The following is a 27,649-nucleotide window of genomic DNA, read 5'->3' as shown; positions in this document are numbered from 1 at the left end:
CGGAAACAATGAAAAGATCATTCGCTCCCGGTTCTGATGGTTTGCCAGCAGTTGTGATATGTCGGTATATTGCCGCTTTAGCGCTACCATTGAATATCATTTTCAATCGTTCGTTCCAGCAGATTAAATTCCCTCGCAACTGGAAGCAGTCTGACTCCTGTTTTCAAACGTGGCGATCGTTACAATGTGATTATTTATCAAGGGATCACGACCCTTATTAATACGCTGAGAATCCTGAGTAAGAATCCCCAGGATACCGATTAACACGGTGACGGAATCGTGAAAGGAATCGCAAACACGATCCGGAGCATTCCCACTCACGATTCTTATTCAAGAATCCTAGAGCCATATACAGGGTATTCCTGAGGATTCTTTTTTCAGGAATCCTTTTCAAGGACGCTCACGAATCCAATGTGAGGAATCCTAGAGAATCTATGCGAATCGTATGTGTTCGTCCGGGGAGCCTCTCAGCAGCCTCAAAACTGTTGGAAATTATGGTGCGTGAAACTATGTTCGATGTCACAAAAAGCTATATCACAATTGACCAACACGGCTTAATGTCTGGTAGATCGGCTACAATGAATTTGATGAAATTTACGTCGGAAAAAATAACAAATATGCAGAGAAAATCGCAAGTCGATGCCATATATACAGACTTGAAGGCAGCATTCGACAAATATTTTGTCTCGGCTTGGGATTTCTACTCAATTGGTGTCCTGGCCAGAATCATACTTCACGGATCGTGAACTTCGGGTACGGATTACTGGTTGCGTATCACGGTCATTTACAAATAAGTCCGGTGCCCCACAAGGTAGCAATCTTGAAACGCTACTATTCATTCTATTCTTTATTGATGCTGCTTTGATTTTGAATAGAGGTTGTTGTAAACTGGTGTATGCTGTCGATTCAAAGTTGTATGCTGTTATACAAACGCAGGAGTGTTGTGACCGTTTACAAAACTGTCTAAGTTCATTTGTTGATTGGTGCCACAGAAACAAATTGATTGTAACGCCGAAGACAAATACAGCAATGTTTGTTTATCACTAAGCTGCTAAATAGAGAGTTAGATGCCCCTGCCTTGTTCCAAATGTTAAATTTTCGCATTCCGAACAGAAATCTCCGAAACGCAACATTACTGCAACTTTTTTTACTGCTCTTTGTTTAAAAAAATAACCAATTACAGCGTGTTTTCGTTGCTTTACCGTTGTTGAAGACCACATCGTGTTTGACGTACCAACCCGGTATTTTATAAGTAGGCTCAAAACAGTGATTATTTAGTAAATTTTTTATTCATTGAGACATTTTCCTGTCAGATGGATTACTCAAATACAAATACCAATATCTTAGGCATCACTTCTTCTACACTCACTGTAAAGATTGTAAGCATGAAAATTTTTTGCCTGTTCGGTATATTCCACTGCCACCAGGTATTCGACCTATTGTGGCGGAGCATGAACATTGATTGTCCACAATTGTTGTTCAACAAACAACATCGATTGCTAGTATGCATCACCAATTCCAATAGCAGTTCCACGTTTCTTTTTTAACACTAGCAGTTTGCTTCTTGAGTATTTTCTAAAATCTAGTAACAAGTTGTTACAGAACATTGTTCGTCGTAAACGTAACAACTAGATATGATATATATATATATATATATATATATATATATATATATATATATATATATATATATATATATATATATATATATATATATATATATATATATATATATATATATATATATATATATATATATATATATATATATATATATATATATATATATATATATATATATATATATATATATATATATATATATATATATATATATATATATATATATATATATATATATATATATATATATATATATATATATATATATATATATATATATATATATATATATATATATTATATCTAGCCTAGTTGTTACGTTTACGACGAACAATGTTCTTCAACAACTTGTTACTAGATAACTTAGCAAATTTCTGCACTGCCTAATTTAACTTAATTCCTGGCCTTTGATCGAGCTTTCATCCATTTGTTAAACTACAAAAGAACGTTGTACATGCAATGTATCTTCCCGGTTCTGTATGCGAAGATTCTATTATAGCCACGTATTATTTCTGTGACACATTACTCACATTGAAAATGAAATGCTACTTAACATAACACCTTCAGAATCGCTTGGAACTGTTTCAAATCCGTTTAATTGAATTATTTTACTCGTATCGTGCCATCAAACGTCGCATGCGTTCGATGAGGCGTAAATCGAACCAATCGAATCCAGTAATCCCATCAAAGCAGTTTAATTGCATTTGCTTTGACTTCGTAGAGAAATTCTTTAGGTTGAAATTTGGTATAAAAGTTCACAACGATATCTAAAATTTTGTCAGTAGACACTGCAAGAGTGTCTAGGACGGTATTGTAGGTCATTAATTGAAAAACGTTTATCAGTGAACAGAACTAAAACGAGGGCGTGTGTGTTAAAGGTGTTATTTTCTGTGTGCTCGCTACATCACCAAAAATAAAATGTCTTATAACTTCAACAATTATACAGTACTTAGGCCTGAAGCGCGACTTTCGCCTGAAACACGGTATCTGGGGTGGAATGTAGCTCCCGAGGATTTGCCTCACATTCCAGAACATTGGCTAAAATATCCCGAGCCTGAATCGTCACTTCACTATCTGTTGGGTTTGCTGTATATTGCTTTTACAATATTCTCTTTGGTTGGAAATGGATTGGTTATATGGATTTTCTCATCGTGAGTCAAATTACTATTACAATTTACTGTATAAACCATAATTCTCTTTCTTCTTTTATCAGTGCTAAATCCCTAAGAACACCGTCAAATGTTTTTGTCGTAAATTTAGCCATATTTGACTTCATAATGATGCTCAAAACTCCCATCTTTATTTATAATTCCTTTACAAAGGGATTTACATCTGGTTTTCTGGGTTGTCAAATCTTTGCATTCATGGGCGCCATTTCTGGTATGTATTTCGAAAACTAGTCGAATCATTTTTATTCTACACTCTAGTGGTTACGTTTATTACAAAAACATTCATTAAATTAAGTCATCGATGCGAAAAGATGAATTCGTTAAAAATAGTGTCGATTTATTTCATATTGCTTACGAAATTATTGCTCGTCGTGGTCTTACGATAAGTGGTAATTTCACCAGCTAATAGTATTATATCTTGAATTATAAATTTCATATTCGATATTTTGAGTTCATTAACAACTGTGCAAACTTCGAACACATTTCGTCGCTTTTAAACGTAACTTCGAAAACATCGTGTTCTTTTACAAGCAAAAGTGATTGTAAAAAAGAATATTTCAATTATAATAATATTGATATTATTGACACACTTCAAACAAACAAAAGGAATTTCACTTACAAAACGAACTTAGAAGTTGACATAAGGTTAAGCTTAATAGTTTCGAGGAACTTTCTTACTGAACAACGGGACACTACTACACTTAAAAACCAAAATTCAATCTCAATTAAGTACCATCAATGTTTAAGTAACTTGCTTGCTCATCTTTATCTAACTTAAAAACTTCACTAACGCTCACACACCACTCCACAACTTCAAAAACCCACAAAATTAGAGTTTAGTCAGAGTTATGCCCGTTTAACCAAAACATGAGTTCAGGAGTGGTTGTTGAAGTTCATTCAAGTTTGAAGTAAAAGTTAGGTTCTGACTAATGCTTTGATCAACAAAATAGTTGTTTAGCTCTTATCCACTGGAAATATCCATTAGCCTCGTGACATTCATATAATTAAATGACATTCCTTTTAGGTATCGGGGCTAGTGCAACGAACGCATGTATCGCCTACGACAGGTAAATTACTCATCATATGAAATAATTAGATATAAGCAAAGACAAGATAACAAGATACACAAGTGGCAGATCTGCTCATATACCTTGCGAACTTCAAGTAATGTGGCGCCCTCGAACGACTCCCGGAAACATTAATGGTGAATGTGTGTGTAATGTGCATAAACTATCTAATACAAGCTTGACAATAACAACTACAGAAATGTCTTGTCAAACGTGCCGAACCGATAACACGCATACAAACAAAGTTGATGTTTCTTGGACGCGTTGAGGGCGTCCCGACCTTGTTTACAGTCACATGCAGGGAGCTGTGCGTCTTGTTATTGTTCGTCTTGAATATAAGCCTACTTAGGCATATAAATGAGATTTTTTATATATCCAGGTACATAGGCCTACAGAAATATCAAACCCTCTGTAAGCTTTTTATTTATAAAATAAACAATATACGTACGTAACTTTTGTATACCGTTTTGTATACCGTTTAAATATTTGCTGTAAATTATTTGACATGATAATCATATGTTTAATACTTGCATCTAAATCCGCATCATTACGATTATAGGTACAACACAATTGCGCGTCCTTTCGAAGGTAGACTAACACACACAAAGGCAATTTTCGTTACTTGCCTGGTTTGGGCTTATGTAATTCCTTGGTCAACTTTACCACTACTGGAAATTTGGGGTCGTTACGTACCGGGTAAGTTTTAATTTAAGGAGTAAATGTAGTAATGAAGATAGAAAATTCAACTAACTGAAAATATGATTGTAGAAACTACGAAAAATATAGTTCAGCAGGTGGGACTCGAACCCACAACTTCCAATCTCCGGTCAGATGTGTTCCCGTTACACCACCGCAGAACGTTAAAGACGTAGTTCTAGAATCGAGTTTTGTATCGCTTATCCAATTCTCGCACTTCGTACATTTACTCAGTAGAGACTATTATTTATAGCTGGCTATTGTTTCAACACCCTCAGTGGAAGTTGGAATGACTTCTCAGTGTGAGAGATAGAAACGTGCCAGTAAGTTGCCATCTCTACCAGCAGCAACATCGACTTGCGTCACAAACATTTTTACTTTTCTTTTTTCGACTCTAAGCAAAGTCATGCTATTTTTTAATTTTAATTTAAGGAGTAAATGTAGTAATGAAGATAGAAAATTCAACTAACTGAAAATATGATTGTAGAAACTACGAAAAATATAGTTCAGCAGGTGGGACTCGAACCCACAACTTCCAATCTCCGGTCAGATGTGTTCCCGTTACACCACCGCAGAACGTTAAAGACGTAGTTCTAGAATCGAGTTTTGTATCGCTTATCCAATTCTCGCACTTCGTACATTTACTCAGTAGAGACTATTATTTATAGCTGGCTATTGTTTCAACACCCTCAGTGGAAGTTGGAATGACTTCTCAGTGTGAGAGATAGAAACGTGCCAGTAAGTTGCCATCTCTACCAGCAGCAACATCGACTTGCGTCACAAACATTTTTACTTTTCTTTTTTCGACTCTAAGCAAAGTCATGCTATTTTTTAATTTTAATTTAAGGAGTAAATGTAGTAATGAAGATAGAAAATTCAACTAACTGAAAATATGATTGTAGAAACTACGAAAAATATAGTTCAGCAGGTGGGACTCGAACCCACAACTTCCAATCTCCAGTCAGATGTGTTCCCGTTACACCACCGCAGAACGTTAAAGACGTAGTTCTAGAATCGAGTTTTGTATCGCTTATCCAATTCTCGCACTTCGTACATTTACTCAGTAGAGACTATTATTTATAGCTGGCTATTGTTTCAACACCCTCAGTGGAAGTTGGAATGACTTCTCAGTGTGAGAGATAGAAACGTGCCAGTAAGTTGCCATCTCTACCAGCAGCAACATCGACTTGCGTCACAAACATTTTTACTTTTCTTTTTTCGACTCTAAGCAAAGTCATGCTATTTTTTAATTTTAATTTAAGGAGTAAATGTAGTAATGAAGATAGAAAATTCAACTAACTGAAAATATGATTGTAGAAACTACGAAAAATATAGTTCAGCAGGTGGGACTCGAACCCACAACTTCCAATCTCCGGTCAGATGTGTTCCCGTTACACCACCGCAGAACGTTAAAGACGTAGTTCTAGAATCGAGTTTTGTATCGCTTATCCAATTCTCGCACTTCGTACATTTACTCAGTAGAGACTATTATTTATAGCTGGCTATTGTTTCAACACCCTCAGTGGAAGTTGGAATGACTTCTCAGTGTGAGAGATAGAAACGTGCCAGTAAGTTGCCATCTCTACCAGCAGCAACATCGACTTGCGTCACAAACATTTTTACTTTTCTTTTTTCGACTCTAAGCAAAGTCATGCTATTTTTTAATTTTAATTTAAGGAGTAAATGTAGTAATGAAGATAGAAAATTAAACTAACTGAAAATATGATTGTAGAAACTACGAAAAATATAGTTCAGCAGGTGGGACTCGAACCCACAACTTCCAATCTCCGGTCAGATGTGTTCCCGTTACACCACCGCAGAACGTTAAAGACGTAGTTCTAGAATCGAGTTTTGTATCGCTTATCCAATTCTCGCACTTCGTACATTTACTCAGTAGAGACTATTATTTATAGCTGGCTATTGTTTCAACACCCTCAGTGGAAGTTGGAATGACTTCTCAGTGTGAGAGATAGAAACGTGCCAGTAAGTTGCCATCTCTACCAGCAGCAACATCGACTTGCGTCACAAACATTTTTACTTTTCTTTTTTCGACTCTAAGCAAAGTCATGCTATTTTTTAATTTTAATTTAAGGAGTAAATGTAGTAATGAAGATAGAAAATTCAACTAACTGAAAAAATGATTGTAGAAACTACGAAAAATATAGTTCAGCAGGTGGGACTCGAACCCACAACTTCCAATCTCCGGTCAGATGTGTTCCCGTTACACCACCGCAGAACGTTAAAGACGTAGTTCTAGAATCGAGTTTTGTATCGCTTATCCAATTCTCGCACTTCGTACATTTACTCAGTAGAGACTATTATTTATAGCTGGCTATTGTTTCAACACCCTCAGTGGAAGTTGGAATGACTTCTCAGTGTGAGAGATAGAAACGTGCCAGTAAGTTGCCATCTCTACCAGCAGCAACATCGACTTGCGTCACAAACATTTTTACGTGCGAGAATTGGATAAGCGATACAAAACTCGATTCTAGAACTACGTCTTTAACGTTCTGCGGTGGTGTAACGGGAACACATCTGACCGGAGATTGGAAGTTGTGGGTTCGAGTCCCACCTGCTGAACTATATTTTTCGTAGTTTCTACAATCATATTTTCAGTTAGTTGAATTTTCTATCTTCATTACTACATTTACTCCTTAAATTAAAATTAAAAAATAGCATGACTTTGCTTAGAGTCGAAAAAAGAAAAGTAAAAATGTTTGTGACGCAAGTCGATGTTGCTGCTGGTAGAGATGGCAACTTACTGGCACGTTTCTATCTCTCACACTGAGAAGTCATTCCAACTTCCACTGAGGGTGTTGAAACAATAGCCAGCTATAAATAATAGTCTCTACTGAGTAAATGTACGAAGTGCGAGAATTGGATAAGCGATACAAAACTCGATTCTAGAACTACGTCTTTAACGTTCTGCGGTGGTGTAACGGGAACACATCTGACCGGAGATTGGAAGTTGTGGGTTCGAGTCCCACCTGCTGAACTATATTTTTCGTAGTTTCTACAATCATATTTTCAGTTAGTTGAATTTTCTATCTTCATTACTACATTTACTCCTTAAATTAAAATTAAAAAATAGCATGACTTTGCTTAGAGTCGAAAAAAGAAAAGTAAAAATGTTTGTGACGCAAGTCGATGTTGCTGCTGGTAGAGATGGCAACTTACTGGCACGTTTCTATCTCTCACACTGAGAAGTCATTCCAACTTCCACTGAGGGTGTTGAAACAATAGCCAGCTATAAATAATAGTCTCTACTGAGTAAATGTACGAAGTGCGAGAATTGGATAAGCGATACAAAACTCGATTCTAGAACTACGTCTTTAACGTTCTGCGGTGGTGTAACGGGAACACATCTGACCGGAGATTGGAAGTTGTGGGTTCGAGTCCCACCTGCTGAACTATATTTTTCGTAGTTTCTACAATCATATTTTCAGTTAGTTGAATTTTCTATCTTCATTACTACATTTACTCCTTAAATTAAAATTAAAAAATAGCATGACTTTGCTTAGAGTCGAAAAAAGAAAAGTAAAATTGTACCGGGTAAGTAATAGAAATTTCTTTAAGCCCTACAACTCTTAGCGAAGTAAATTAGGCAAAAGAAAAGGCATAAGTTTTCATTAGCGAAATCGGTTATGAAAACCAGTTGTAAAACATACACGTGTCATCAGTCTTCCAGTACATATAGGTACTAGGGTGGAGCAAAGTGATCGATTTTCCAGGACCAAGGTTTTTTGGTTATTTTTGGGGCCCCAAACAATTCTAAACTTACTGGAAGGCGATTGGTTTTGTCTCCGCTTGTCGCATTGCATTTCAAATTTGTATGATAATTTATATGGGAGAACCTACTTTTTTTCATTTAACTTTCTAGAAAGCTTAATAATACTCTAATAATGCACTACATTATGTTAAAGTATAGTATTTTAGATGCCTAACAACTTTGCAGAAGACACTGAAGAGCTAGGATGTCCCTAAGAAGAGCTATAGCCGTTCAAAGTTGAGTATGTCGATTTAAATGCAGATGCAGATTCATGTACCGGCATCAGTAGGATTCCCATCATAAGTAACCTGTCGTAACGAGTTTATACACTCAGCTGGATCAAGCAAACAAATTTAGGTCAATATTCTAGGCGTAGGTAAAATTTACATTGTGTGACAGACATAGACATGCTTGTCATTCTCCTCAGTATGTGAAAGGAGAGGAGAAAAAAATCACCGCGCACTTCCCTTCCAGTATGTGCCTGCGTGTAGCAAATGCTTTCACCACACTGCTTCTTTCTCCACTTCAAAGTGTCTCCACCAGCTTACAGAGAGACAAACACACTTCCAGCTCACCTCAAATCTGATAGAAACAATAGGGGTGAATCACTCTACAGAGAAAACGCAGAAATACACAACAGTGTCCACTGGCGAGTAATCCGGAAGGTGAAAAAAAACCTACCGGGTAAAAATGTAGTCCTCATGTAGCTACACTGTGAAAACGAATTCCACCAGAGTAAATTAGACCGGCACGAGCGGCACGAGCAACGCAGTCTATTTTTTTCTCCCAATCTCTTTTCCTCTTCTGCCATGCTCAAGAAACCAACTGTGAAACGCACCGCAGATAGCTCTGCAGTGTAATTATTGTGCGTGATGTCTACACGTGTGAGAAAGTACACCATAGTTCATTGTCTCACTAGAGAGAGATTTTAGATTTCACCGCAGTGCGTTCAGGTAGCTCAACAGATAAAAATCATTTGTCGCTCTCTTTTAGCATGAGCGTGGATTTGCTCTTAAGTGTGACGGCAGTTGTTTCCGCAGTGCAAGATGTTCTCCTGCACTCTAAAGGTTTTCTGAGGAGAAAAGACAAGCATGGTTACAGAGGTTACTTCTGATGGAAATCTGACTGACGCTGGCAGTGTTGACAGAAAATTGCAACATAAATTTCGACATAATCAACTTTGAACAGCTCTAGTATTTTTTGGGACACCCTAGCTCTTTAGTGTCTTCGGCCAAGATGTTAGGCATAAAAAAACTACCATTTGAAGCCATGAAACCTATGGTTTGAGCTTTTTTGAGCTCTTTAGAATGGGAAATGCTAAAAAGTTGTTTTTTCCATACAAATTTCCATATAAATTTGAAATGCAATGCGCCAAGCGGAGACAAAACCAATCGACTTCCGAAAATTTTAGAATTGTTTGGGGCCCCAAATAGAACAAAAAAAAACTTGGTTCAGGCTTTCTGCTATTGAGTTTCGTTTTGAAGTAGAATACTTCTCTCAGGAAGTTCGGCTACATAGGGATGTGAAATGAAAATCTAAAACCGAAAAAAGTGAAAAATATGTCCAATTTCAAATGCTAATAAATCGGTTAGTATTCGATGGATTTCCTTCGTTCTTGCAGCAATAGATTGGAAAATCTTCTAAGATTCTTCCCAAAATAAGATAATTGTAATTTTATTATTCACACTATTGTACTATTGAAAATAGCCAAGTCTTGTCAAAACGAAAAATTCGACCTCTGATTGGTCGTTATATGCTTGCTTCCCAAGCACGGTCGACAGGATCATATACCTTGCAGTTGAAAACATGCTATTCGGCCCATATAAGAGCCTGTTTCAGCCGGAGCCACTCATAATAGTTCTAGATAGCGACAACAGCAGTCGTCCTTCCTTAGCAGCAGCACTAGCCCTGTGGTTGGTCACCACGTCTCAGGAGCAGCGCGGTTTTTCTCAGCGTGTGTCGCCAGACAGTCATTATTCCCCCCGTGTTGGGGCAGCATGAAGATTGCTATCAGGAAATCCAATTTTGGAAATCAAAATGCCTTTTTCAAGGCAAATAAACAAGTCATTGAAAATTAATAATTTTTGTCAACGCAAGCAAGCATTCTGTGTTGCATCCTAGCAATTTAATTTTGTCACACCCGTCGAATTTAATGAATGTAAAATGTGTTGTCCGTGTATCTGAATTCCCCCAATGTTAGGGCAGCTCAAAGGTTGTAATTAGCAACCGATTTTGAACCGCAAAATGCTTTTTTCAAGGCAAATAAAAAAATAATTGAAGGTTAATAATTTTCTGGCATCAACACAAACAGACATTCTGTGCGGGATGCAATCAAAATCTGTTGTAGTTGTCTAATTTTTACTTTATTTAGTAAACCCCCCACTGTAGGGGCAGCGCAAAGACTGCGATCAGCATAACCGACATTGAATAATAAACTGCCCTGTTAGAACGCATTCACAAAAGCAGTTAGTTCGACTATGCAGAGCTAATATGAAGTCGATTCAATCAATCAGCATAAACAGAATTTCGTCGTCTCCCAGCTGCCAAGTTGCAACATGATGCAACACGCAACAGCGTGCAAACGAAACCGCTTGATGTTACGAACCACAATAAGATACGAGTTAAAACCGTTGCCTGTGTGAGAGCACCATCGGTGTTTATTCGCTGGATACAAAAATCAAATGCGAATTGTGGAATAATTTGTCTGAAGAACATTAGGGATGGGAACAACTGAACTGATAGAGCGTGGCCTATTACGTAGCACCCTTCGGCTATAAAAGAGTGTTTCTGGGAAAACTAGCTACATTCATTAGTCGGAAGGTGAGCTGGATGGACCGTCCACAACGTTGACAGCAGCAGCAGCAGATATCAGCACTCAGCGGTAACAGAATATATCAGCGGGTTGCGCCTGTGGCTGCCTTCAAATTAAACAAATCACTTGCCCTGTGGTTGGTCACCACGTCTCAGGCCTCTGCCTGAGAACGAACGCCAACGCGAGCGATCGGGCGAGATTTTTGCCGTACATCAGCCGGCACTTCCTCTAATGGAAAAGTTGGATCATTCTGTTCAGAAGAATATTACTGTCGGTAATATTACAGAGCTGCGATTGCATTATATCCGATAGGGAATTGAACAATTGTTCTTTTGTGGACAAAAAACACTTAATTTGAAGAGTTTATAGTTTTGGGTACCAGTAGCAGTATGGTAACAGCCTCAGCGGTAGGTGCAGCCGGTACTTCCATGAGGCGGATGTTATAAGAAAGTAAATGGAAGTGGCATGGCGAAACAGTTCGGGTGTGCTTAGACGCGCGTCATTTTTCGTTGTTGATATTATTCCCCACATGAAACGAAGCGCTTTCGTACGATAGCGGCGGTATTAGCGGTAGATGCATTTGCCAACACTTACTCCAGTTAAACCGTGTCTAATTTTCAATGTGAAAACACCTTTCTATTGTGTTGGCCGTGCACATTATGCCTCTGCCAGGCTAAACGCGAAAAGCGGCGTGAACCGTTTCGTCCGGCCTTAGGTTAATGTGCAGCCGTAAGTAGAGCTGTGTAGAAGTATTCTACTTCAACCTCGCGGTCGTGGCTTTGCACACAACCCTCCTGTGATTTTTTTTTTCATATAACGATTCTCCACCCTAAGGTACACTTCGAGCGGAACTGGTAAAATACCCACGCACAGAAAAGTCAACTTTTCGCTAGTTGCTAGTTTTTTTAGTGTGCGATGCAGTTGAAGACTTTATTATGATTCTAAAGCAGGTATTAGACGAAGCAAACATTTGCTATTTTTGGTACGAATTTTATTTGCGCAAAATAAAATCCGTACCAAAAATAGCAAATATTTGCTTCGTGTAATACCCGCTCAAGCTGCATACAATTGACAACAAATTCAAGCTGTTGTAGCGTCGTAGTCGATGCGGTTGTTAAGCAAACAAACACCAACTTCTAATACTTGTGTGAGCATATTCTTATTGATTTCAGTGCTTTAAATCAATTTTGTTTTTTTTTCTGAATAAACCAAATCAATTTTAAAAATATCCATTCGGGTTCAATGCTTGTTGATTTTATTCAGTTCTTTTTATTCATTTTGAAAATGGTTCGAGTTGATTTTACAAATTGTTCAAAATCATAACAAATCCTCAGTTTGCAAAACAGCACGTTTTTCCCGACGGTGCCACTAGTAGCTTTTGACAGAACCACGGATAGCAGAATTATTTATTACTTTTCTCATAAGTTAGCACACGTGCATGGAAAAATATCAAGAGAGCACCATTAAGTTGGATCCCGGCAGCCCATTTAAACATTAAATTTTAAATATTTCCGAAACATTTCTCAGAATCTAGGTGATGAAAAAGTGTTAGTTATTGTTTGCAATACCTACTGATTCTGAAAAATAATCCGTCAAATTTGGATTACTTTCCTTTGAAGTACATTTTCGTCACCGATATCCTTTTTACCAACAAATTTACACATATTCATTCTGCGCCTGTTGGGCTACTTGTAATAGCAAGTGTGTTGGCTTAGTTCCCCGAATCTCGATATTTACCATATTAGCCAGCAACGTCAACAACAAATTAACAAAACGTAGAACTACCTGAACAATAAAACACACATTTCTGTACAAACACTAGTAATTATGACCTTAAAATTACATTTTCGTGAACCACAAATTGAAAGCTTTCGATTGATGTATACATCATCGTTGTCCGATTCATTTGAAGCAAAATCATGTTTCAAGATGGCTTGACTCAGTTTTTTGAAAATTTCTCAGAAACCACTTTACCACAAATTACCACAAATTGGACTTCGAACTCACAAATTAACCACTAAATATTGGTGATAAAAGAATTGAAAACAATTATTTTGTCAAGCCATCTTGATATATGCGTTTAAAATTATCAAATTAAACACAAAAATAGGTGGGACGAAGTTTGCCTGTTCAGCTAGTAGGTATATAAATGTAAAACTAACATACACATATAGCCGGATTTAGGGGGAGTTCAGGAGGACCATGGCCTCCGAGCCCCCTCGCTTTGGTTTCTCTTGTTCTCTTCTTTTGTACTTTGTATTAGAAGGGAACAAAACTAACACAATCGTGCTATAACCTTCTTTTGATTTATATTTCAGTGTAACATATCTTTTAACTGAAATGTCGACAACTAAAATGGGAAGCCTGCACAAGATACATTGGTGCTTATTACGGGAGTCACTTCACGGTGAAATATATTTCACTCTCACGCTCACTTCACTTTTTTAGACCTATTCCCGATTCCACCTCAAGTGAGGTGACAAAAATCACCTCCGTGGAGTGAGATTGACAGTGAAGTTAAATTGAGAATAGGACAAGTGAAATGAGATTGTTTCCCAGCTCAAAAAACTCTAAGTCCCAGAAAGTCGTTTTTTCCGTTTTTTTTAGATAACACCAGATCTTGACGTGTTCTGCATTTCTAAGACATTCGACATCAAAAATACTACAAGGTATACAGCCCTAGGGTTGTATGAAATGGTGACGTGGGACTAAACACTGTAATTAGGGGATTTTTTGTTACAAAATATACAGAGTCTGCAGACAGAATCAATGTGTTTGCTCAGCGACTGTACGTATTTTTATTTTCAGCCTCCCCTGGAAATCAATTTTTGGAATATATTCAACAACACTCGAAAGAATATCATTTACATTTGGCGATATTATACCTGTAGTATTTTTTTTTTTTGTGCAAAAAATATGTATTTGACAAGGCACAAGCATATCGTGTTTGTTGAAGAAGCACCAAGAATTTCTCATAATGCGTCAAAGTCAGAATTATCTCTATATCCTCAAAAACCAAATCCAATAATACTTACGTTATCATAATGAGTGGTTTTGTCTTATTTAACTCTAACTAAATCAAATCTATAGTATGGATCTTACTTTCAAAATAATATGGAAGCCCTTTTTTTTCCTCTCTGTGTGGACTCATCACTGCGACCAGAGTCATTTTGATCTATTGTGATATTGCCCAGGTGTTTTCTGTACTCCGCACTTCATATTATTGGCAGTATCACTATTGAAGTGAATGATACGCTTTTTTTTATTTATATCCGTTCTTGTGTGTGAGAGTTTACCCTTACATTTCAAGCTTACTGCTCTACTATACCGAGCCTCTTTTCTATCCTACCAATATCGCCAAATTACAATTGCCTGAACTGAGGCTACACCTAACGTTCCTCTCTGGCCAGGTTTATTCTAAGAGGGACTCATTATGTCAAGAGGAAGGAGTCTTATCGAAACCTCGTTCCTCGTGCCAATATCGCCAATTACAATTCCCTGTAGAGGGTAAATATTTCTGAAATCAGTTTTATTATAAGAAGGACTTATTTTGTCAAGAGGAAGGAGTCTTATCGAACCTCGTTCCTCCTACCAACACCGCGTCACAATCACAATTCCCTGAAGAGGCACTCAATGCTTCACCTCTGGTCAGGTTTATTATAAGTAGGACTTATATTTTTGTCAAGAGGAAGGAGTCGTATCGAAACCTCGTTCCTCCAGCCAAGACCGCGTCATAATTACAATTCCCTGAAGAGAACTATTATACGTTACTCAGAACAGTTTTATTATAAGAGGGACTTTTTTGTTAGGATGAAAGTCAGCAAGGGTACTATAGAATTCAGCTTGAAGGAAGGGTATGTAGTAGAGAGCCTGAGAATGAACCCATGTTAAAGTCCTTTGACAACCAAATGGCCTGATTCTACTAAGATTCGAACCCACGACCACTCGCTTATCAAAGCGGACTCTGTAACCTTGCGGCTACGAAGCTCTCTATGGAAGCCCTTACAAAGGTTCATCAATTGGCAAACATAAGAAAATATTTTGAACAAATTTCTCACAAGTTCCAGCAGAAAATCGTCATCCACAATTACATTTTTATTTTTTGCTTGACAATTTTTTCATTTGCCTACAACTACATTCGCTGTATTACAAAGACAAGAAATATACGTTTATTATGGTAAAGCTTAGAATAATAATATTTCATCTATCAATTTTGAAATGTAAAAAGAGATTCTGTACGAGTCTTGCTAAATAAACAAAAAAATCACAAGCATTCGCAGGCTCTTACTCTTCTATAAATGTATATATTTAGGAATTTACTCTTTCGATACTATCCGGCCACGATTATTTAGTGAATATCGAAGATAAAATTAATTAAATATCCGTTGCAAAAGTTTACAATTCTTGTTGAGTAATTTATGGTAATCATATTCATGAGATAAACTTTCAATCACCATCAACAGCAGCATTGCAAGTTTTCCTCAATTGCATACGAATAGAAATGTACGAACAAAAGTGTACCACTGCGATACGAATAGTACTACTGCAGTACGAATAGAAGTGTACCGCTGAAATGTACGAATAGAAGAGTACCACTGCAATCATAGACGACGAGAGACCTGCGGTTCTTTACTCCACTGTTACTGTTGCTTTTACCGGCATGTTTTCTTTCAAGACATCAGTTTTTATTAGGTTCTTCAGTACCTAACACGCAGGTTTAGAGATTGTTCAAGGATGGGTATTGTTTCAAACTTTTAGGAAAACTTTTACCTTCGAGACATCATATCACGACGAGGAACCTGCGGTTCTTTACTCCACTTTTACTGTTGCTTTTACCGGCATGTTTTCTTTCAAGACATCAGTTTTTATTAGGTTCTTCAGTACCTAACACGCAGGTTTAGAGATTGTTCAAGGATGGGTATTGTTTCAAACTTTTAGGAAAACTTTTACCTTCGAGACATTATATTAGTCTAAGCTCATGGAAGCAAAAATAAATTGACCTATTGGGACGGGGGGACTCTGTCAATTTTTATTTCGAAATTGATATAGGGAATATCACAGGGAACGGATGGTGTCCATTCACGTCGTCTGTGCTAGGAATGCTCGCATGTAATTGGTTCTTTATTCGCATAAATTTGTTATTGAAATTTTTATCAATTTTACCGCTTAGCAATGAAATTAAAGTAATAATTAACACATTACAAAATTGTTATACTATTTATCTATCCAACAACATATTGGTTATTATTATCCATCATGTGGTTATGCTGTTATTAGCGTTTGAAATCTGACGCAACATTTGCTCGTTTCATTCCCAATTTTACAGAATGCATACCAGTATAGTAAACAAAGACGTGTCCCACGTCAAAAATTTTCATCGGGCAAAAAAAAATGAAAATTTGACCGCTTTAAGGCACGGATCCAATTCTGATTCGTTTTGTTACTGAAGAATAAATCCAATATTTACCATTAGATCACAAATCAATCAACTTTAAGACTTATGGCATCTTCGTGGAATCATTTCACCGTTCAAAATGGTCGTGAAATAATTCCACGCGAAACGTCGCTTGTTCCGTTCTCACTTCACTGATATGACACTCATAATAACCCAGATTCCGCGGCAGACGTTTTTCTCACTTACGTGAGTCCCGTAATAGGGTTTTGTTCACTTCACTCTGATTTCACCGTGAAGTGACTCCCGTAATAAGCACCATTGCCCCGGGCTCCCACAGTCCTAAATGCAGCCCGACATACACCCACAGACGCGATTTAAATTTTTGATATTCATCAAATGTTTGAATATGTTTTATCGTGCACGAATATATTTTAAGCTTTCTAGAAATTAGGGGATGCATGCAAACACTCAAGCGTATTTAAATTTTAAATATTATGACAATACACATGGTTATGTATCACATCCTCAATGTAGATTGTACTGTAAAAATTATTATGGCCTCGAAAGAATTTCAAGTAATGAAACTTATTAACGAATTGATGCACGTACCTACCAGTTTTAAACTTAATTATTTAAAGTATGAAAACTTTCCCCTTTGGAAATTTATATACACGTCATGTGTATACAAATTTTGTGTCATGTGTCATGTGTATACACGAGAAAGAATGTTAAACAATAGATTTTATATATTCAATAAAATTAGTTTATTGACCGAAAATATTACATCCTTACAATGTAAACTGAACGTGAGGCAAAACATCATATATTTTAATGCTCGCTCGATGGAAACGAAGGCAAGTTCTAGTTTAGCTATTCCCGAGACGAGTTGATTTATTTGCTTGGTTTCCACACAAAACTGATTGATTGTATTTAAGTTATTATTCAATTCTTGCTCGTCTAAATCGCTAGTTTAATTCTGTTCGCATTATCGATTATAGACTTGTACACATTAGGCCGTATGAATAAAAGCGTTTGAGTTACTCATCCCGTGCAAATCTTACGGGCGAAACAGAGTGAACTCCTCTATTCATACGGGCTATTAACATACCCCAAGTGTAATTTATACTTGTCGAATGATACAACGGAAAGGTTCCGCAATGACTTTTACTATTTTACATGTCTGCGGCCTCTATATGTGTGCACAGCATTCATAAATTATTTCAATTATTTTTAGGTAAAAGTAATGAAATGTCAACGAATCGGTTTTCTAGACAACGGAAATAGTTACGTTAATACCGAGGTTTCCATTGTCTGCGAACAGCTGCGCGATGGATGTATCAAATACGAGGCAGTCTGAGTTAAGAATCGCACTAGCCACACCTTCATGGATCGATCGTGGCATCGCCTCCCAAGTTAAACGACGCCTATTTCCATTTAACTCCAGCCGATAGGCAAAATTTTCAGCTTCTTTGCGGGATCCGATTAGCTGTACAATAGCATAGAACTGCTGGTGACCATCGTATTTCTCCTGCTTTTCCAATACCAGCATAAAATGATGTCCAAAACAAGATTGCATCATTACCCAATCCACAGCACCCGGAAGATTGATATCTGTGGCTAGAAATACAATATCTTCACCCTGCAGAGTTGTGATACTCTTATGTGACATCATAAGGTGTGGCATTACGTAGTCTAGTGATCCTTGCCATTTGCAAGACGCTCCAGGACAAGGGCAAAGATACGGTCGAAATTCGCAGGCTTCTTCGTGTTCGGCCTTCTCGGTGTAAACCAATGAGACAGTGCAACCGTGGTTTGAATGTTTGCATGGAAATTTCACATTTGAAGCCACCTTTTCCATTGCTAAGTTGCGAATATTTCCCAAAGAACCACGGCATGTGGGACAGCAGGTTAATTTTGAACGACAACTTGTGCATACTAAATGACCACTTTGGCACTGCAATATCGGTGGTAGTACATAATCAAAACATACAGGACATTCAAACAACGATGCCAAATCTGCCGAAATGCCATTGTCGCCTGCGCCGACTGAAGAGATAGAGGAATTAGAAGAAGATGATCCGGTCACTTCTCGTCTTTTCGGGTTATTGTTCTTATTAGACATTTTATTTCTGCTATCAGCTGGTTGGCAGTGCTATTATTATCACAAATCCAATATATAAACTTGTACGTACTAAAAGGACAACAAAAATACTATTGTGCATGGAAATTGCAATTTTGAATCATAATTACTCTTCGGCTGCCACTGGAGCTCCGCCACCTCTTGTATTTTGGTAGTCACTCCTTCTGAATGAGCGTATCAAAATATTGTAAAAGCAAAGCTCACTTTTGGGTTTCCATTACATTATTCGTTTGTTTTTGGAAATTACTGCCTGTGGAAACAAATAGTACTAATTGCAGTCACCTTAATCGAAACTTATTAGAAACATATTGGTAAAAATATTTACTCCCGAACTTCACCCTCTCTCACAACTGTTTGAAAGTGTTTTCCCTTTTAGCGTTTGCTGTCTGAGTAGGAGCCATTCTTCTATTACGTACCTTTACTATACTACACCACACCTTGTAATAACACCACAATGTGTATTTACAGAAGTATAAAATAAAACTAATATTACTTCTGTTACTATTTAGGATTATTGGCTATTTCATCAGACTTTCATAACAGAATTTTAAAAAATACCAATAACGTGAATATTTTAAGTATATAAATCGATTTCATTACATATAGGGCGAATAAGCACATGAAATATTTCGAAGTCTGATAAAGCGTCTGATCGAGACCTTTGAAATCCCAGTAAAAAGTCTCTCCTATTTACCACCATTTATATGGATCTCGCAGGCACAATCGCCCACCCGATAAAAAGACCTTTTTATTTTTCCCCATACTTAAAAGGAATTTCTTTATTTCGCTGCGTCAGGGCAAATCTGCCAAGGAATAAAAAGCAGGAGGGTGGTATTCAAGACACGCTATTCTTATATTCCATTGAAACATATAGTAGAGGGAATTGCAACTCTAGCATTTGCTGCAATTTTATCTAACAGTGCATTTCTGAATGCTGAGACGTTAAAACGTTATAAATAATAATATATACCAAAAGAATGGATCTCTTTCATTTATTCGCTGTCATTTCATACATATTCGAATCAAGCCTTTGTTCGAATCAAACCTTTGTTCGTAGCTGCACTACCAAGACAATCATTTAAATTATGCCTTGTTCAGACTACGCCGCATATCACCTGATATCGCCAGATGATATCGGATATCAGAAATTTCAAAAGAAATACATATTCTTCTGACTTTTCTTAATTTAGGCGTGGTACGCAGTTGAAAAGAAAAGAGGCTTACGAAATTTTGCCCTTTTTACCAAACGGAATTTTGACAGCTGAGAATGCTTCACAGTAACGATATCTGACGTGAGTGAGCGCATGATTTTTCCTTTTTTTCTAGAACACTCGAACAAACTTGTTTACCGCGATTTGGTGTGAGAGCAGGGATGCCAGGTAATTTTTTCAAAAGTCTTCATGGTCCGCGAAAAAATGTCTTCCTACCCGAAGCTCAAAGGCTTCCGGTAATTCGTAAACTGTCAAACAAAAAAAGATCACCACTAATGCACTAATGCAAAATTCGGGTCGTTCACATATTTTTCAATGTCTTCACATGTTTTCTCTAATGTCTTCATGTTGTCGTCACAAAAATGGATGTCTTCATCGTACAATCAAAATATTTTTCACGTTATTGTTACGTGAAAGTTCCTATACTTGTTCATTTTCTGTCATTTTGCATGATTTATGTGACAAACATAACATCTACGTGAAAATCTCATGCATAAAGTGAATTTTTGAAAATTCTAATAAACTCGAGACTTGAGCTTACAGGGGTGGTATTGCGCAGCTCGATTCGAACGATTTTCGCTATTTTCGAGTAGGCCACATACTGCCAGTTATGCTTTAAGCTTAAAAGGAGCTGTCATTGTAATTTGTCCTGCGGCTCATCTAACCCGCAAAGTCGAAAAAATTACTAAAAACGAAACATAACGCCCCCCAGCGATCATTTATTTTTGTTCGAGTTGCTCGGAACGAAATGCGCAATGTCACCCCAGGTTTCACACAGCTTCAGTTCAAAGGTGGAAGAGTTACCTGAAAAACAGCTGCAGCGGACTACAACAATCCCCATGTACAATTTTCATTTATTTCTCTAATTTTTATGAGCTAGGAAACGGGTTCTAGAAATTATCAAAATATGTTGCGTAATAAATCACTCAGGTATGCAAATTCGTCGTTTACCAGTAGATGAATTCTATGTGATGCCTTGTTGAGACTACGCCGGATATCACCTGATATCGCCAGATGATATCGGATATCACCTCGAGCGTTCACATTACAGTGAGCTGAAATGATTTGACATTTGCTTTGGTGATTGAAAAGAGAAAAAACAAAAACAGGTCAAAGCTAAAACAAGAGTAATGCGCTGGATTCTAGGCGAACCAATATATCGCCTGGAACTCTGGACTCATCCGTTCACATGAACACATAGGTTCTAGCCCAACTCCGGCCATTATCTCGAGAAACCACATATGACAATCATTGCATAAAATATGCGAGGTAACCAGGTATTCGAAAAAAAATTAAAATGAATTAAAAAAAAGTGAAAGAGGTTGTTTATAAGACACGACCGCAGAGGTAACGTAGAATATGACAGCCTGTCTTGTGTCAATGTCTTTCTTGGCATAGGTTTGGGAATACACTCAATTGGGGTTAATTAATTTAATAGTCTCTTTGCTCCAGATGACGTTTACCTCTGTAGCCGGCACCGCGGTTTCACTTGCTGCCGTATCCAAAACAAGAATGAAATTGGAGAAATAGGGATACACGCTTTAAATATTCACACACGTTATGTGCACCAGTGCTGATAAAAGTCATTTTCCCCAGCAAAATTCTTCGAAAATTACGGCCAATCATTTTTAATTTTCACTTCCAACGATCGCAGCACTCTTTCAGATACACTAGATTTTCGTCCTAGTAACGTACTGTTATACTCAGATGGAATAGATCGCGCGCACCGTTTACGGTTACGGAATAAAATTTGACGACAAATCCAACCAAATGATCTTCACTTCAAAGCGAAAAAGAAAAAAACAAACAGTCCACTCAACCAAAATGAACCTCACCGAAACACTTTCACTGACACTGACCGATGCCTTGACAATCTTCGTTAACTGATAAACTGATTTTGTTGTCTTGATTCCATCGCATGAAATATAATGAAGTGTTTTGACAGTTCACTTCCATGCAAAAAGCGGGAAGGGCGAACTCTGAAAGGATTGTAAAAAATAACTTTTATGGATGCTTTTTTTCACTTTCACTCAAGAGTGTCAACAAATATCAACCCTGATGTGCACACACCCTACATACGCTGGATGATGGTGGCTTCTCAAATCACCTGGCGGTGCGAGTCTCTTTCAGTTTCGGGTTGTATTCACCCAACGATATCTGAATCGGATTACCGCTGGTGGGGTCCAACTCGGATCGAAGGGAAGCCGAACTGAAATAGGTAAGAACTGCAGCTAACCACTACCACCGCCGCTGTTGCCCGATGCTGATCCACTTCGCCTACTGCCATCGGTGTTGATGTCCGCTGCTGCTGCCTGCTGCTATTAAACTGATTTGCTTGAGGAGAAACAGTCGCTTATATAGCCCGAAGAGTGCATTCCCGGCTAACTTCTGTCGTCCTTTTTAGGGAAAGGCAGCAAGCGACCAATCAAAAGTCGACATTTGCGTTTCGACAATGTTCAACAATTTTCAATATTACAATAGTTTGAACAATCAGATTACAATTTTCTGCATTTGAACGGGTGCTTAAATTATTCTCCAATCGATTTCTGCAAAAATGACAGAAGTCGGTTGGAAACTGACTGGGTTTAAAGCGTTTGAAATTGGACAATTTTTGTGACGCTCTCGATGTTTTCGGTATTGAAATTTGATCCCTGTATTGTCCCTGTAATTGCTGCCGTAAGACGTATTCTACGTCAAAAATCCAGGACGGGTCGGATACCGGCAATTTCGTGGTATTTTTCTTTCGGGTACGGGTCGTTGGAAAAAAAATGTTTCGGGTTCGGGTCGGGTACGGGTATGTTGAACAAACCCGACTTTGGGTTCGGATCGGGTACGGGTTTGAAAATTCTCGATGAGTCGGATACGGGTCGGGTACGGGTAACAAATTTCCCATACCCGACCATTTCTAGTGTATAGCCAAGGGGTGGTTGAATGCATATGCAGCACACATTTTAACGAAGAGGAGTATTCAGAAGCCTAGTATCTAGTCCATAGAATTGATTAATACGTAGCATTAAGGAATGGTGTATAACATATTTGAAATCGCTGAAAAAATGCATGAAACATGTCACATGTAAATAATGTACTGTATTCCTTTTTTTTTCAGAGGGCTATCTCACATCATGTACATTTGATTACCTCACCAATACCTTTGACACACGTATGTTCGTAGGCACGATTTTCACGTTCAGTTACGTTCTTCCAATGAGCCTGATCATTTATTACTATAGCCAGATTGTATCCCATGTAGTGAACCATGAGAAAGCACTACGTGAACAGGCCAAAAAAATGAATGTTGATTCACTGCGATCTAATCAAAGTCAAGCTAACACAACCGTTGAAGTACGGATTGCCAAAGCTGCGATTACGGTGTGCTTCCTATTCGTTGCATCTTGGACCCCATATGCAGTGTTGGCATTAATCGGAGCATTCGGAAATCAAAGTTTGCTTACACCTGGAGTAACCATGTTTCCAGCATGTGCTTGTAAATTTGTTGCCTGCCTGGACCCTTACGTGTATGCAATAAGTCACCCACGGTATAGAGTGGAGCTTCAAAAGCGCCTACCATGGTTAGCTATCACCGAAACTCTACCCTCTGACACCGCTTCGACGACTACAGAAGCCGCCTCAACCAACACTGCTACGTAAATCAGTGTTAATAGTGTTTCAAAAATTATTTTCACAAACGAATTGATCCAATATATCTCGACTAACGCAGGAACAATGGACAAGATAACTGGTAATTAGTCTGCGCTGAGCTCTGCTAACCGTGAAAGAAAAAAAATATAGAGTATTATATTACGGCCAAAGCAACGCTGTTACAAATCTATGCGAAAAGAATAAAACATACAGTACAATTCGAAATTATTTGAGAATGATTTATGTGCGATGTAAGCAATGATAAGCGCAGTGCTAAATATAATATAAATATATTTTGTTTTGGCAATTAACATGACGACATTGATTTTTCATCTCGATGACTTTTTTCAAAGATAACTAGAACAAGATACCTAACTTCCATATTTTTCATACATTTTGTACACGACCGATTTCCGACGGTTAGTGCTGCCATCTGATGACTTAAATTCTCATAAAATTGTCGCTATGAGCAAAACCTATTTATCGTGCATAGTCCGTCATCGATCGTTGAGCTGTTCAAGATTGTATATGAAAAAGGTGTGGCAGTTTGGTCAGCTCGACGCTTAAGATAACATGCAGATTAATGATATTGTCATTTTTTGCACTTAATGCTATTGCCATATTTTTTGGCCTTTAAATTACGATAGAAAAGTGTGACATGACTGTCAGAGTGGGGGTCCATATTGAAGGGTTATATTTATTTTCAGGTCCCATTCTACCAAAACCCAGGTTTCAGTACCATTGTGCATATGGTAAGGTTCACCGGGGCACCCGATTTTCGCCTTATTAACCTCGCAAGCGTGGAAAACTTGGCTGTAGAGCGTACTTATAGCGGTTATCAGGAAGTTCTGATGGTACGTTTAATTTTAAATAATGCGCCAATAACTCTTGATTCTTCCGGAAAGTTTCATGTTTGAGAACTAAACATGCGTACACATTATCATTTTTCGGATGGCAACACCGTACAGTCGTCCACATGGATACTGAAAAAATTGTTTCACCTTTCAGCATACATGTCTTGGCCTTGTCGTCAGTTGATTTTGACGTTAAGTATACATCATATTTACAGTATATAAATTAGTTCGACTTTTGCTCACGCGCAGCGACAATTATGTCCGATGAATTCTGCAAGAGTCAGGTATCTTGTTCTAGTCATTTTTGCTTTTTTTCTACAAAGTTTTCAGTAGCAATACTTATAGCGAATTTCTTTATTCCACTGTGTGCGGGCAAAACTGCCGAGGAATAATAAAACGTCATCGCCATTTAAGACGCAAGTAAGAAAGAGATGCCAGATAATTGTTTACGATCTTAGCACATGCGGTGGTGGGTTGAAGCTGACAAATTTTACAGTGCGCTTCGGGCAGCACGGCAGGTCAAAGCTGGGTCAAAATCGAGCGAATAAAGAAGGGTTTTGACAGCAGTTAGTGCACTTCCAGGTCAAAACGAGGTGAGCTGGTGGAAAAAAGAAATTCGCTATTAGAGGAAGAGATATGCGAAGAGAATGTTGTGAGCCAAACGAACAAGAAAGGTAACACATTGAGAGGTATTGCAATCTGGTACAATCAAGGGGATGGCAGCACTATGTAAACTCTACACGTTTGACAGTAGGCAACATATCGGGGCTTTATTTAAAAATAAAGCCCCGAGGCAGACGTCCAGCAAAAGTTCCATACACTTTTCGCTTTAGTCGGGAAGACTCATCACTCATTCAACATAGAAAGAGATAGCATGTTGCCATCCCCCTGGGTACAATAAAGAATATTTTTATTTTCACTCGTTTTTCGTGTTCTATCGAGTGTTCTATGACTAAACAATAAATTGTGAATGCTCCAAAATTTGCTTTATCATAGTGATTTTTAACTGATGGTTCACAGCTTTGGTATGGTCAACAAAATAATGATCAATTATGGTGAAGGCACAGACAAACAGACGTGCTTCTTCGAAAAAAAATCCTCAAAAATCTTCGTCCTTATTCAAAACGTTATGCCTTGTTCAGACTACGCCGGATATCACCTGATATCGCCCGATGATATCGGATATCACCTCGAGCGTTCACATTAGAGTGAGGAGATATGATTTGACATTTGCTTTGGTTATTGAAAAGAGAAAAAAACAAAAACTGGTCAAAGCTAAAACACGACAACAAGAGCAATGGGATTAGATGTCAGCGAGTTGGCTCGCACCAACGCGAACTCTCATATGCAATTGTCAACATGTGCGGGGTGAAAATAGTAAAAATATTTCCTTCCTTTTTTCTCGCATGCACCGCGAAGTTCGAAATTTGTAGGGTGGCGTCAATTGTCTGTTGGCCATGTGGCCAACTGCTTGAATTGTGGTTATTATGGTTATTGTGGTTACACTACACCGCATATCACCTGATATCAGACGATTCGTGCTATTCGCGTTGACGGTGTTGCTGATATTTGTTTGGTTTTTGCATGCGATAAAGAAGGAAATATTTTTGCTTTTGTCATCACGCACATTTTGACAATTACATATGAGTGTTCACGTAGGTGCGAATAGCCTTCAAAATCTCTTTCAACGCGAATAACCCGAATCGAGGCCATATCACCATCCATATTACCTGATATCCCATACAATCCAGCTGTCAAAGGATATCACCTCGGCTACATGCAATCGCGGATATCATGTTCGAAAGTCTTTTTGCCACTTTTTTTCAAGAAATTTACACCAAATATGAAGAAACAGATCGCGACCGCGAATACTTCTCGTATTTTCCTGAATTTTCGAATTCTTTATCTGTCAATCAAATATCTGAATTCGAAATTCAAAACGCACTTAAAAATTTAGACGCTACGAAAGGTCCTGGACCTGACAGAATAGCTCCAATTTTTCTCAAAAATTTGGCAGAAGAACTATCTACACCATTACAACACCTTTTTAACATGTCCCTGAAGAATGGAATTTTCCCAGAACTCTGGAAAACCTCATATTTAGTGCCAATTTTCAAATCTGGCGCTAAATCTGACATTCGTAATTATCGTGGAATTGCCATTATTTCATGCATTCCAAAATTATTTGAATCAATAATTAATGAAAAAATCTTTCAACAAGTAAAACACCAAATTACAACTCAACAGCACGGCTTTTACAAAGGCCGATCAACTACCACAAATCTTTTGGAATTCATAACTTTCACTCTGACTGTAATGGACAACGGTAACCACGTAGAAGCTCTTTATACGGACTTTAGCAAGGCATTTGACAGAATCGACATACCATTATTACTCTTCAAGCTCGAAAAATACGGAACTGAAACAAAATTTTTGGAATGGCTGCAGTCATACTTAACAAAACGAACACAAATAGTCCGCTTTCAAAATTCCTTTTCAAACCCAATAGAAGTAACTTCTGGGGTTCCTCAAGGTTCCCACCTGGGCCCTCTTCTTTTTATATTATACGTAAATGACATTTCCTTTCTTCTTAAGTCAATACATGTGCTTGTATATGCTGATGACATGAAGCTCTTTATAGAAATAACCAATGCAGAAGACTTCGAAATATTCCAGAACGAAATTAATGTATTCTACACTTGGTGCAACAAAAGCCTATTACAACTCAACATTAAAAAATGTAATTCAATAGCCTTTAGCAGAAAAACAGTAACACCACCAACAAACATTTTCTTAGGAAACCAACCAGTAGAAAAATGCAAAATCGTTAGGGACCTAGGCGTAATCTTAGACTCCAAACTCACATTCATAGAACATTATAATACAATTATCAACAAAGCAAATAGTATGCTGGGCTTTATAAAACGCTTCGGCCACAATTTTAAAGACCCATATACAATCAAACTATTATATATTACATACGTCCGACCAATTCTGGAATATTGTAGCATTGTATGGAATCCCTATATTGCCACACATGAAGAACGCATTGAATCTGTCCAAAAACAATTTCTTTTGTACGCGCTTCGTAAGCTAAATTGGACATCATTTCCCTTGCCATCATATGAAGCACGCTGCATGCTTATAGACATACAAGCACTTAAAGAACGCCGCGATCTTTCAATGCTTTATTTTATCAATGACATTATTTCTCAACGCGTGCAATCTACTCAATTATTATCACAACTAAATTTTTATGCACCCAGTCGTCAAT

The 27,649-nt window shown here is 37.7% G+C and overlaps 2 protein-coding genes and 1 non-coding gene across 6 annotated transcripts; 1 reads left to right on the top strand and 2 right to left on the bottom strand.

The window, feature by feature from the left end:
- Window positions 1–2,348: 2,348 nt before the first annotated feature.
- Window positions 2,349–23,837, top strand: LOC129725680 (opsin, ultraviolet-sensitive-like). Of its 3 annotated transcripts, XM_055681750.1 has the most exons (6): window positions 2,349–2,501; window positions 2,570–2,774; window positions 2,837–3,003; window positions 3,817–3,859; window positions 4,419–4,555; window positions 22,989–23,837. In XM_055681750.1, exons 3-6 carry the CDS (start codon window positions 2,901–2,903, stop codon window positions 23,528–23,530), a joined length of 825 nt encoding a protein of 274 aa, XP_055537725.1. In that variant the 5' UTR covers window positions 2,349–2,501; window positions 2,570–2,774; window positions 2,837–2,900; the 3' UTR covers window positions 23,531–23,837. The 3 variants fall into 3 exon arrangements, with proteins under 3 accessions (XP_055537725.1, XP_055537726.1, XP_055537724.1); XM_055681751.1 differs by lacking the exon at window positions 22,989–23,837 and adding an exon at window positions 4,628–4,751 and having other exon boundaries at window positions 2,385–2,774; XM_055681749.1 differs by having other exon boundaries at window positions 2,386–2,774.
- On the bottom strand, window positions 5,476–5,546 carry Trnas-gga (transfer RNA serine (anticodon GGA)). Its single transcript has one exon. It is a non-coding gene; the product is annotated as a tRNA-Ser (tRNA).
- Window positions 17,272–19,101, bottom strand: LOC129725681 (E3 ubiquitin-protein ligase sina). 2 transcript variants are annotated; one of them, XM_055681753.1, is made up of 3 exons: window positions 18,997–19,101; window positions 18,782–18,921; window positions 17,272–18,722 (listed from the first exon to the last, which is right to left on the bottom strand). In XM_055681753.1, the coding sequence occupies exon 3, from the start codon at window positions 18,651–18,653 to the stop codon at window positions 17,799–17,801; it is 855 nt and encodes a 284-aa protein (XP_055537728.1). In that variant the 5' UTR covers window positions 18,654–18,722; window positions 18,782–18,921; window positions 18,997–19,101; the 3' UTR covers window positions 17,272–17,798. The 2 variants fall into 2 exon arrangements, with proteins under 2 accessions (XP_055537728.1, XP_055537727.1); XM_055681752.1 differs by having other exon boundaries at window positions 18,782–19,048.
- Window positions 23,838–27,649: the final 3,812 nt, after the last annotated feature.

This window comes from Wyeomyia smithii, chromosome 2 (genome assembly GCF_029784165.1).
Source record: "Wyeomyia smithii strain HCP4-BCI-WySm-NY-G18 chromosome 2, ASM2978416v1, whole genome shotgun sequence".
NCBI lineage: Eukaryota > Metazoa > Arthropoda > Insecta > Diptera > Culicidae > Wyeomyia > Wyeomyia smithii.
Note: the sequence above shows the minus strand (reverse complement) of the source record. Positions and strands in the feature narration are given on the sequence as shown.